At 39.9% G+C, this 13,796-nt stretch overlaps 1 protein-coding gene across 1 annotated transcript; it reads left to right on the forward strand.

Annotated features, from left to right (window-relative positions):
- The first annotated feature begins 5,501 nt into the window (after positions 1-5,501).
- On the forward strand, positions 5,502-6,419 carry LOC102928654 (vomeronasal type-1 receptor 4-like). The gene has a single exon (XM_015985534.3). It carries the CDS (start codon positions 5,502-5,504, stop codon positions 6,417-6,419), a length of 918 nt encoding a protein of 305 aa, XP_015841020.1.
- Positions 6,420-13,796: the final 7,377 nt, after the last annotated feature.

Genomic DNA, 13,796 nt, shown 5'->3' on the forward strand with positions numbered 1-13,796 from the left:
GGTGTTGACTCACCAGCCTCTCCAGCTTCCGCTTCCTCATAAAAATAGTGAAGTTACAGAAAATTATGAAGAAATGAAATGCTTTGGTCCCTGGGGATTTATATATATATATATATATATATATATATATATATATATATATATATATGTGTGTGTGTGTGTGTGTGTGTGTGTGTGTGTGTGTGTGTGTGTGTGTGTGTGTGTGTGTAAATTCAGTTCTTTATTTTGGAAATCAGCCCACTGTCAGATGTGGGGTTGGTGAAGATCTTTGTCCATTCTGTAGGCTGCTGTTTTGTTCTATTGACAGTGTCCTTTGCCTCACAGAAGCTTTTCAGTTTCATGAGGATCCATTTATTAATTGTCGATCTTGGTGCAGCATTATCGGTGTTGTATTCAGGAAATGGTCTCCTGTGCCAATGCGTTCAAGGCTATTGCATAATTTCTTTTCTATCAGGTTCAGTGTAACTTGGTTTGTGTTAAGATCTTTGATCCACTATCCCTGGTACATGAGCTAGCTGTCTGGAGCCCATTACCTATGGTGGGATGCCTTACTCAGCCTTGATGTAGTGGGGAGGGCTTTGGTCCAGCCTCAACTGAACGTACCAGGCTTTTGGAGGAGTGAATAGGTGTTAGTTTTGGGGGTATCCCTGAGGGGAGCAGGAGGAGAGATAAGAGAAGGATCTGTGATTAGTATGTAAAATGAATAAAAATTACTTAAATTAAAAAAAACCTGATCTTTGACTTACTGAATGTGATTTTTGTGTAGGGTGATAGATATGGCTTTATTTGCAGTCTTCTACATTTAGATGAAGATTGTTGAAGATGTTTTCTTTTTTCTATTGTATAATTTTGGCTTCTTTGTCAAAATTCAGTTGTCCATAGGTGTGTGGATGTACATGAGTCTTGGATTTCACTGATCCACCTTCTGTTTTTATATCTGTATCATGTGGTTTTTATTGCTATATTCCTGTTGTAGAGCTTGAAATCAGGCATGATGATTCCTCATGAAGTTCTTTTATTGTATACTATTGTTCTAGCTTTCCTGGATTTTTTGGTTTTCCATATGTAGTCAAGTATTGTTCTCTTGAGGTGTGAGGGCTTGTGTAGTAATTTTAATGGAGATTCCATTGACTCTCTGGATAGCTTTTGGAAGGATGGCCTTTTTACATGTTAATCCTACCATTCCATGAGCATGTGAGATCTTTCTGTCTTCTGATATGTTCTTCAGTATCCTCCTCCAACACTTGACGCTCTTATCATATAAGTCTTTCACTTGCTTGTTTAGAGGTACACCAAGTTGTTTTATTATTTGTGACTATTTGTTTTGTGACTATTTTGAAGAGTGTTGTTCCTTTGATTTCGTTCTTAGCATGTTTATCATTTTTATATAGGAGGGCTTCTGATTTTTTTTTGAGTTTTTCTTGCACCCAGTCATTTCAATAAATGTGCTTATTTGCTGAAGCAGTTCTGTCATAAAACTTTTAGGGGTGCTTCTGTATATACAGATATATATGTGTAAATTGAGGTTCATATTTGTGATCAGAAAACGGGTTACTTTTTTGATATATTTTGTATTCTATCACTTTCATCTGTATAAAATTTTCTCAAAAGCTGATGGGTTCTTTTTTCTACTTACTTACATGATTTTATGAATTATAAATTTGTATTCTTGCCCCTTTTAAGATGTAGTAATTTTACTTTATACGTCTAGTGTTATATCTGCCTGTATGTCTGGCACCGCATTTGTGCAGTGCCGCAAAAACCATGAGAGGGCATTCAACTTGAGGAACTGATGTTACAGATGGATGTGAATGACCAAGTGGATGATGGATTTGAATATTAGTCTTGTGAAGAGCCATCTCTCCAGCCTCCAATTTGTAATTCTTAAAACATTTGGTCCCCAACGACCAAAGCATTTCATTTCTTCAAAATTTTCTGTATCTTAACTATTTTTGTGAGGAAGCAGAAGCTGGAGAGGCTGATGAGTCAACTTCCCTTAACCATACTCAAAATATGTTGATACTCCATCACTGTTAAACCATTAGCACAGACAGATCCTTTTAAAACTCATGTCCTTGAAACATGTCTTTGAAAGCTCTTGTCTACAACTTACTTTATACATTGTTTTCCAGAGGAACAGTCAGTCTCCATCCATCAGCTAAAAAGCACCATTCTATATGGAGATGTCACATTACACGTCATTTTCAGGTAGGTGCTAAGCTGTGACACAGACATTTCCTTGGGATGAAGAACTCATTGTGTTAAGAGGGAAGATGCTGCATTTAAAGAATGCAAAACTGTGTTCCTATCTTCATTGTTCATATAATCATATGCCCTAGTGTGTTATCATGCATGTCATGTCGACCATGAAAGATACAGCTATATCACTAACACAATTCCATCTTGAGGAAGGGAAAGTACATGAAGTATAAAATAATAGTCTGAGTTTTCTGTGCAGTGTTCTCCAGGACAAGCTGCTGTACAGTGATACAATAGTGTCTCTGTTGCTGGAGGGCTTCTCTCCAGGTTCCCCAAGCCCCGCAGTCCCACAATCCACTTATAAAATAATCACTCAGACACTTATATGACTTATAAACTGTATGGCCGTGGCAGGCTTCTTGCTAACTGTTCTTATATCTTAAATTAATCCATTTTTATAAATCTATACCTTGCCACGTGGCTGGTGGCTTACCGGCGTCTTTACATGCTGCTTATCCTGGCGGTGGCTGCAGTGTCTCTCCTCCTTCTTCCTGTTTCCCCAATTCTCCTCTCTCTTTGTCCTGCCTATACTTCCTGTCTGGTCACTGGCCAGCAGTGTTTTATTTATATAGAGTGATATCCACAGCACTTCCCCTTTTCTTCTTTTTTTTTTTAAAGGGAGGTTTTAACTTTAACATGGTAAAATTACATATAACAAAAAAATTATCGAGCAAGAATTGCAGTTACAATATTAAAGAAGATGTCCTATCTATCTTATATTTGTGAGTTTAAGGTTTTATATGTAACTTATCTTTTATCATAACTGAGGAAATTACAACTATCTAGTTTTCAACCACATCAAAGACCTGAGAAGGAACATAGTGGTACCTGAGAAATGGTAGATGGATGCAAGCAACTTTTGGGAATCTTGCAAGAGTAGACCAAGACAGCTGGCAGCCTGGACAGTCACCTAATGTTTCTCAGCATTGTTGGTGCATTCAAAGTGGCTACAGGCCTAGAGTATCTGACAGACCATTTTCAGAATCAGGAATTCTGAGAGACCATCTTACCCTGTCTTGCCAGAGTACAGTGGTCGCTTTCCTTGTGTCCTGCTTGTCCAGAAAGGACAGCATTGCATTTGTACTGTCAGCCGTCAAGGCAAGGGCAGTTCTTTGCCCAGCAGGCCATTTTGTGCCAAAAAGACAAACTTCCAAATGGAAATGTCTTAGAAGCCCAACATTCTCTCGGCATCAATTGGTGCAGCCAGGAGCAATTGTGTCTTAAGTCAACAGAATTTTAAGTTATTTAAATGCCATATTCTCTAGGTCTATGAACTGTTTGAAGATTACCTATCTATCTGAAATATATCTATGCATACCTAGAAGACTTAACTAACATGGCTACAAATATGATTATCATAGATGACTAATTATTAATCTATTTTTAATTATCCATTACAATTTTAAATGAGTTAAACATAATACCTCAAACAAGAATATATATGTATGTATGTATATATATATATATATATATATATATATATATATATAATAACAAAATTAACTTCAAGTTTGTATCAATAAACTAAAATTTATACCAATGTAAAACATTTTAAACATAAACTAAAATCTATACCAATGTAAAACATTTTAAACAAGTTGTTCTTTAAAAGTAGGTTCATTAATCTACCCTTTTATCTTATCATCTCTATATCCTCTTATATATCTATATCATATTCCCTTTTCTTTTTTAGAAAGAGATCACATTTATAATCAACCTGTTTTAAATAAAAATATATTTTTTTTCTGTCCCACACCAGAGGGCTTTTCTGATTTGGGACACAAGAATCTCTTAACCATTTTTTTTAAAGCAATATGTCTGGGTTTAGAGGCGGAGTGAGCCAATTCCACCTCTAAAGCCAGCTTGGTATATTTGGGAATTTGGGCATAGCATCTCTTACTACTTCCTGCTGGAGGGGGGGGGGCGCTGTATCTTATGGGGATGCAAAGAAAATTTTAGGCCTATGGGGTAGTCCTTGAGGCTGTATTGTGTGAGCCAGTTGCCTTGAAACCATTCTGGATGTTGGATCATCTGGGCCATGGTGTCATCGGAGATCTTTCAGGGGGTCTTGGCTGGTCAAACCTGATGTATCTTAATCTGGAACAAATCTATAGCCTCTGGCTTTCTGTGGAAACAAAAGCAGAATCTCTTTTCCAAAGTAACATATCCTTATATCCAAGTTTTGAAGTCAAGGTACCTTTAAAATTTACATTTTGGCATAGCTCAACAGCTTTTGCAATCAAATGTTTTTCTTCAGTTATGAATATCAAAGAGAACATAATCCAGATTCTCTGGGTGATAGCCATCTTTATGTGGCTTATTTTTTATATTACCTTGAGCCTATTGCTTTAAGCTGCACCATTCTAAGACTGAAATGTCACTGTGGCGGCTGGCTCCACCCACTTCAGATTCCCAACATGGCAGTGGTACGTTTTCCGCCAGCTCTGGGAGTCATCAAGTCTCAGAAATAGTGGGTCTAAGCTTTTATCAAAGCAGCGAATAGCCTAGAAACCTTTTTAAAAAATTTTTTTTTAAATAATAGTAAAGACTAAATCTACCACACAGCTTAATGTGCTGCTGGCAGACGCCTCATTTCTGCCATACTGTCAGTCTAACGCACACACCAGGAACCCGCCAGTGTTCAAACCTGCGTTTTTCGGCGTCTAGCTGCCTGTATGAGACAAGAAGCAGGAACCTGGTTTTGGTTCTGTTTAGAATTGTTTATTAAATATTTTCAGGTTTAAGGTGGAAACTCGAGCCGTTGGGGGCCATTTGTTGCTGGAGGGCTTCTCTCCAGGTTCCACCAAGCCCAACAGTCCCACAATCCACTTATAAAATAATCACTCAGACACTTATATGACTTATAAACTGTATGGCCGTGGCAGGCTTCTTGCTAACTGTTCTTATATCTTAAATTAAGCCGTTTCTATAAATCTATACCTTGCCACATGGCTGGTGGCTTTCCGGTGTCTTTACATGCTGCTTGTCCTGGCGGTGGCTGCAGTGTCTCCCCTCCTTCTTCATGTTTCCTCAATTCTCCTCTCTCTTTGTCCTGCCTATACTTCCTGTCTGGTCACTGGCCATCAGTGTTTTATTTATATAGAGTGATATCCACAGCATGTCTCCTTTCATAGAAGGAGGAAAGACTCAAACCATTCATTATGCTCAGAGGATTAAGAAGTGTCTTGAAGAAAGCAGTGTTCTCTCTGATCTTCACTCCAGTCTGCACAGAAGTCGTCTCCATGTCCTCTCAGAGTAAAGCCTTAAGAACCACTGAGGAATTGGCTCTTCAGATGTTCCTGCTTTTCCAGGTTGGGATTGGGACTTTGGCCAACACTCTTCTGTTTTTTCACAATTTCTCTCCCATCCTTACTGGCTCTCGACTGAGGCCAACACAGGTCATTGTCAGCAACTTGGCTGTGACCAATGCCTTCCTTCTCCTCGCCTCTGCATTTACAAACAACGTGATGGTTTTTCTTCCAAAGAAATCTCCAACTAACTTGCAATGCAAAATATCGTTCTTCATTCGCGTGGTGGCTCGAAGCACCAACATGTGCTCCACCTGTGCCCTGAGCATCCACCAGTTTGTCACTCTTGTTCCTGGTCACTGGGGTAGGCTGATGCTCCAAGGAAGAGCCTCTAATGCCCTGAGTTTTTCTTGTTACAGTTGTTGGTTGTTCAGTGTCTTAAACAATGTCTACATTCCAATGAAAGTCAGTGGTCCACAGAGCACAGGCAATGACACTAACAATCAAAGCAAGTTTCTCTGCTCCACCTCAGGTTTCAGTGTAGGCATCGTCTCCTTGCATTTTGCACATGATGCCACATTCATCAGCATCATGGTCTGGACCAGTGTCTCCATGGTGCTTCTCCTCTATAGGCATCACCAGCGAACACAGCACATCATCACTTCCAATCAGAACCGCAGAGGCCATGCTGAGACCAGAGCAGCCCAAACTGTCCTGATGGTCGTGGTCACATTTGTTGCCCTGTACCTCCTAAATTTTATTTGTATCATCTTTCACACTATTTTAACAGACTGGGGTCTCTTGTTGAGGCATGTAGGTGAAGTTTTGACTGCAGGCTTCCCCACTATTTCTCCCTTCCTGTTGATCTTTAGGGATCCTAAGGGTCCTTGTTCTGTGCTCTTCAACTGCTGAAAACCACAGTCAAAAGGCCAAACACAGAAGACACCTTTACTAACAGCCATAAACCCTCTATAGTAAATAATAGTTTGGAAATGCTATCTTTACAAAAGGGGCATTGTGACTCACTACAGGCATCCCAGTACTGGGGAGTTTAGCCAGGAGAATTGCAATGTAATTAATGGTATATCCCAGAGCTATGGAGTGAGATACTGGACAACCTCTGAGTCCCAGTCTCAAACTACCTCCCCCATAAAGAAAGTGGAACAAAGAAAGAAAGGCAGGCAGGCAGGAAGGAAGGAAGGAAGGAAGGAAGGAAAGAAGGAAGGAAGGAAGGAAAGAATGAAGAGCCAGTTATGACATAACTTACACTTATCTTACGTAGTCAATGTGTTAGTCTTGATGGATTTGAGGATTCCATGACCTCAATTAATGCGTATACTTGATAATCTTTCCTTTACCAGTGGTACTGTGCAAACATATCTATCTTGTCATGTGAAGAGTTTATACAAATGTTATCTCATGTAAACAAAGCCAATAACCTTATGTATTGGCATATTGTTGTCAATGGACAGATGTAAATTTTAAAGTTGAAAACAGAGATTTGTGCTTACCCTGGACACATATAAGGTACCTGAACAATAAATATATGTCCTCCCACACTTTTGTGTCTTTGTTTCCCATGTATTTATCTGAAATGCCACCATGTTGGATAGGGAGAGTATTGTGGATTGAATGGTTGCTTCTCACACATCCAGGTAAACCTTCTTTAATTTTACTTAAGGAAATGTTCCTATGGTGATAAATATCAATGAAGACACGGAAACTTTGTTTCTGGGATTTATGACGTGAGTTTTTACACTTTATCACTGAAAGTCAAAATGAAGAGCCTAGTTTCCTATGAAGTCCTATTGGACTTGATCTTCCCCTCATTATTCTCTCATCCTCCTGGTAGTGTTTTCTATGGTCTGGTTTCAGCACACTTTATCCTTCTTAATGCTACATTTTTGAATTATTGATGAGTCTTTTGGGAATTGAGGGTGACCCACATAACAACCATTGTCTAGTTAGACCAACTGTCATCTAGTTAGATCAATATCTTAGTTGTATATTATAGAATGATGTAATACAGCCTTGAGGCAGGGGGAGGGGCTTTGACCTGTCTCTACCAAATGGACCTAACTCTGCTGACTCCCCATGGGAGGCCTCACGTTTTCATAAGTGGGAATTTGGGGATGGTTGGGTAAGGGAAAGCTGTAGGGCTGAGAGGAGGGATGAGGGGATTTGTAATTGGTATGTAAAATGAATAAAACTTTTTTTTTTTTTTTTTGGTTTTTCGAGACAGGGTTTCTCTGTGTAGCTTTGCGCCTTTCCTGGAGCTCACTTGGTAGCCCAGGCTGGCCTCGAACTCACAGAGATCCGCCTGGCTCTGCCTCCCGAGTGCTGGGATTAAAGGCGTGCGCCACCACGCCCGGCCAATAAAACTTATTTTTAAAAAAAGAAAAAAATACATCCAGAATGTCAAACTTGAAAAAAAATAAAATGCGACTAATTAAAAAAAAAAAGAATGATGTGATAAATCTATCTCACATCCAATATACTATATACTGCTGTAGGATCTCTCAACAGCAGCATCCATGAACAGATAAGGAGGAGTAATCTCTACTCTAAAATCTAAACCCTGAAGATAACATGCTCTATGTGGTTTCAATTCATCTGTTGGCTACATAAGGATTATGTATAGTGCTCTCTTTCTGTCTTTCTCTGTCTCTGTCTCTGTCTCTGTCTCTGTCTCTGTCTCTCTCTCTCTCTGTCTCTCTCTCTCTCTCGTGTGTGTGTGTGTGTGTGTGTGTGTGTGTGTGTGTGTGTGTGTGTGTGTGTGTGTGTAAATCTTCTTTTGATGAAGTATAAGAAATTTTAGTGATTCTCATGTGATTTGGGTCCAGCCTGCAATCCTGGAATCAACTCCTGTCTTCTGTTCAGCATCCACCAGGAGTTCCTGTGCCTATGTGAGGATATTTTCTGGACTATACAAGGCAGAAAATATTCCTGTCTGAGATCATTGTCATACAGGTCTGCTGAATATCTAAAGCTTTGAAGTTTTATATTGTGCACTCTAGGAATATTAATTTATTTCATTATGCTATGTATGCTGCTTTGGATTAAACTTTCTTTTTTATTTAACTTGCTAATTTTATCATGTTTCATCATGTGAAGGAAATAAATGAAATGTAAAAGTAACAGGACATAGGAAAAAGATAATGGTGGAAATATGTAAGAAAGGATATATTTTAGAAAAAGAAGGAGTTGTGTATAAAGATTAAGATGGCAGATTGTTTCCCTAGCGTCAGTTAGAAAGGTAGAAATCCTTACCAAGAATAAGTACGGCATGAATTGAATGTGAAAGATGCGATGTCGATATGGCACCAGTGATCTGGATTTTCTAAGCTCAAAATTCAACACACTGAAGTCACTGGAGTTTTCTGAAAGTAATCATCTGCCCTTGGTAAGTTTTTCAAGTTGTACTTTAAAGGAACAAAGTGGCCATCTATTCAGTGTGTCTTAAAAGGTGTTAGCTTAAAAAAAGAAAAGAATAAAGAAAAAAAGAAAATAGAAGGAAGCAAAGCACTCAATGAGGGAGCAAACAGGAGGCAATGCATTGCCTAACACCTGAAAGTCTGCCCACCATCTGAAACATTCCATTACCCAGGCAATAAGGACAGATCTGGTGAGAAGGCCATTGGCATCATGTGTAGCTCACTGGATGTGTAGCTCACTGGATGTGTTCAGGGCTGAGAGTAATGTCACAGAAAGCTCACCTCCTAGCAACACTAAGAAAGAAATTAAGATGGCAAAGGTGAAGTGCTTGGGCTTCTAGGCTGAATATTGACAGCTGCTGTCTTTCCAATCATTGCCATTGTACATTATAGAGACATTTGGGTGATTAAATTGTCAGAATATTTACATAGATGCCATCAAGTTTATCCAGTCTGTGGCCTGCTGAAAGCACTGAATATAGCTCAAAACAAAGCTTCAAACCTAATTAAGATACTATATTTTTTGTAAGATTTTGGTTCAGGTTTTAGTTTGTTTGTTTGTTGTTTTTGTAATTCAATTGCATGGTTCTTGGGTGTGAAACTTGTAGATAATGAGGTCATGTTGTACTGTAAAGACTGGACATACCTGATTAATGAGCATCTGCACATCCAATTACTTATGTCCCATTGTCCCAATTAAAGGCACAACATCAAACAGGAGCCCACTGATCTGGTTTTGGTGGGTCAAGTTAGGCTGTACTAGTAGTTTAACATTTTGAAAAATCTTAATCTATTAAGTTCACTGAAAAACTGCAAAGATTATGCCACATGGGTGGTACATGCCTTTAATCCCACAATTCAGGAGTGAAGGCAGGCAGATCTCTATGAGTTTCAGGCCAGCCTGATCTACATAGTGAGTTCCAGAGCAGCCAGGTTTGCATAGTGAATGTGCCTCAAAAGTAATGTAAATAAGTAAATAAACAAACAATATAAAATAAACAAAAGTAAATAGCAAAAAAAGTGTTAGCTTCTGCCCCAGCTCTATATAAATATTAGATAGGAGACAACAATACCAGACTTGGCTGGAGATATGGCTGAGCAGTTAAGAGAGTTGATTTTCTTACAGAAGACCAAGGTTCAGTTCTGAAGACCTATGTGATGGCTCACAGGCATCTATGGTTCCAGTTCCATAGATTCAGTGTCCTCTTTTGGCCACCCAGAGTGCTAGGCATGCATGTGGTACACAGACACACACTCAAGCAAACATTCATACATGTAAAATAACAATACTGTAACAAATACCAGACTGACACAAGTGCCCTCCAGGGTTCTCAATAAGGACACTGGGAAGCCTGTACTGCTGTGGACAGTGGGATTAAGAGGGGTGATCCTCCAAAGTCAACCAACTCCTGGAGGAACATGGAACATCTCATAAAATATCCCATAGCCTTGTTAAGTCACCTGCCCCCTAATTCAGGGAAGCCATGGAGACCCTACTAGGTAGACTCTAATCAGTGTCCAGTCTACAAAGATGATGTGCAAGATAGAGGAGACTTTCCCTCCATGATCCCAAGCAAAGCCATGATCCAGAAAGGCCTTTGACATACTATCACCTGGATGGATCACCTTGTAGAAGAAAGGCTAAAAGAACCAGAGGCTCCTGCAAGACCAATTGATCCCTGAGGAAAATATCTTCAAGTAGTCTTCATCTTCAAGAAGTAAAGGGTTAACTATAGCTCTGGTGTAGCTTCAATGCCCAAAAGAAACTGTAACAAAAGCCTAAGCTATTTTTCTTTTAAACTCAAATGATTTTCTTCTTTTGTGCAACCTCTCATTATCTTGAACAGCAGAGTGTGCCAAACTATGCCAATCCCTGAGACATGCTTTAGACATCCATTCTGTTTTGGGACCTTCCTAAATATGCTTTGCTACTGAAATTTTAAACACACACACACACACACACACACACACACACACACACACACACACATATACATATATATATATATATATATATATATATATATATATATATATATATATATATAAAATCAAACTCATAATCTGAGATCTGTTATCCAGTAGTCCCCAGCTTATTCCCTGGAGGGTCTAGAAGACAGTGCATGCCAAGTGCATCTTAGATCTTTAGGCGATGGTTTCCTAGAGCCCAATTTTTCCTCCTTTGTCATCAACCACTCTCTCTGCCTGCACAGCATCTTTGTGGCCTCTCACTATCTCACTTTCATGCTGTTGTGGTTTGTATAAGATGTGCCATATATAGTCTCCTCCATATTAATACTAGCTTTCCAGGTGGTTGCGATTTGGAAAGGATTAAAATGTGTGTCCTTTTTGGTGGAGGTTTATCACCTGGGCCAAGGTTAAAGTATAAAGTTTATTTAAACTTTGAATGCCTCTCACCACCACAAGTTCACTTTCTTCCCACTTCTTGAGTATCAAGATGTGAACTCTCAGCTTTTCCTGCCGTCATTCCTCTGTTCTACCATCATGGTCTCAAACACTCTGAATTCATTAGCCCAGTTAGCCACTTCCTTTAATTGGGATCCTTGGTCATGGTGTCTTGTCACAGCACTGAGACCCTTAAACACGGGCTTTTGAAATTTTATACGATATGGATTACTTTATGTCCACATGTCCACATGTGCTATGGTATAATGTGAATATCAAGGGACAATGTGAGTGGTCAATTTCTCCTTGTACAAGGTAAATCTGAGAATATAAATTAGGCTGTCCATTTTCAGAACACACAGTAGTTCTATTTTTACCATTTAAAGAAATTTCCCTTATGAATCTCCACTGACATGAATTGTGATAGCTGAGGAAATTTCACTTGGCTAGGGAGTGCACAGTGTTTATCCTCAAGGTAAAGGTTCACAGATTGGTTGGAAATACGAACAGTAACTCACATGGCATCTGATCTTTGTAAACTAGACAGTAAACACTGGAGTGGAAGTTCATGTGTCTGTCATGTGACAACCCATAGATACCATGACAGACTGCAGCAGGACTTGGAGGGGAGATAACATAGGAAAATGGGTCACAGACTATGACCTTCCACTGAATCAGTGAGAGTCCCTGGGAGGCTCCAAGAAATATGGATTGATGAAGACAATCAAGAACCATGTCCCAGATGCATGACTTCACTCTGTTCAAGTTACTACCCCAGGATGTCTGAAGAACATCATTTTGAAGAAGTCCTTATGGACTGTCTCACCAAGTGCCCGACCCTGCCTGCTATAATTCTGAACAGCCTGTCAAGATGTGACCACTGGGGAAATAGAGGCAACACTATCTATGGGTGTCTGACAGAAATGTGAACTCACAGGTGCTGTTGTTACCAGCGGAAAGTCCGCAAGTGACCAACCAGCTTAATATTCTAGCATGGACAGGTAAGGGAGATGGGATGTCCCAACACAAGTTGAAGGTGGTGGGTGGATGGATGGTGGGGATGTAGAGTCACTTTTCTTTGTGAGATAAGACCTGGCAGTGTCCCCATGCCATAGTGCATGACCCAAAATCCATAAACCTGTGGGCAGCGCTATTGGAGTTTGGGAGTAATTACAATAAAAGAAGACTTGAGTAAGGAGATGAAATGTATTGGAAGGAACATAGAATTGCTGGCAAAGCCTTAGGGTGTGTATCATGTATTCAGTAAAACATCCAGAATAGACACCCCCTGACAGGCTTTTGTACGCCTTTTGTGGTTATTCCACAAGAATATCTACCTGAGGAGGAGGAAGGAACACAGCTGTTAACTAAAAATGAGAGATATTCCTTCCTGTACTGGTAGGAATAGGACTTAACATCTCCCTTGAATCTTCCGGGGCTACAACAACTGCCATCACCCAGACACATCCCCTGACTGGAGACTTCAGACACAGACTTGATCAGACAGTGACATCTACAACTGAGAGCCTCCTGTCACTCCAAAGACAGATGAAACGTCCTGCCTGGGTAATAATAGAAGAACACTAGACATAATAACTCCTAAACATGGGACACTTGCTTGATATTCTGGGAAGAATGTGGCTTCTAGGTAAACAAATCAGATGTTAAAACTAATGTCAACACCCTCAAAATACTCCACTAGACCTGCTCTAAAAATTCCAGCCATAGATCAAATTACCTGGTTCGATTCCTGCTCATTTTCTTGGCTCCCACCCTCTATCAGTGCTCTGATTGTACTGTTTTATTTGGATGCTTGCCCCCTGCTTTATTTATTGAGTCTGGTGACAGATCACCACAATTGATAAAATTACCAACAATCAGGTCATGGTTCACTACCAGACCCTGGACTCTTCTGACACTGGAGACAGGTTACCCAAGGTTTACAATGATGCCTGTTCATTAATAACTAAAACCAGGAAGATGTTGGAAGTCATGGCTGACTGGTCAGTGTCACAGCCTGCCATGTGCCTATCACCTTCATCTACAAGCTGTATAAAATGGAACCACCTCCCTCTAGCAGAACTTCCTGCTCTCTACCTAGCTTTATCTGGACAATGTCCCCAGGTCTGGAAAAATGACCTAATCCAAAATCTGTCTCTGAAACAAAATGCCTGATTCATCTTTAACTTAGTCCTTGGTACAGATCCCCACTAAGAAGACTCGTACTAGGAGCTCTGCTATAGGACCCTACAGCCACACACTAAGCCTTGTGATAGGGGTGTGCACCTGAATGCAAATTAGGGTTTGTCTCCAAGCTCTGGATACATTCCTTATACTCTGGAATAAAATTGAACGTATTCCCTGAAATCTGTCTCCCAAAGAGCTGTCTGTATTCCTGTTCATGGGTCACCAAAGATTTCTGTTGCCCCATCTGCCTCTTTCCTCTCTG

The sequence above is a fragment of the Peromyscus maniculatus genome, chromosome 1 (assembly GCF_049852395.1).
Source record: "Peromyscus maniculatus bairdii isolate BWxNUB_F1_BW_parent chromosome 1, HU_Pman_BW_mat_3.1, whole genome shotgun sequence".
Lineage (NCBI taxonomy): Eukaryota > Metazoa > Chordata > Mammalia > Rodentia > Cricetidae > Peromyscus > Peromyscus maniculatus.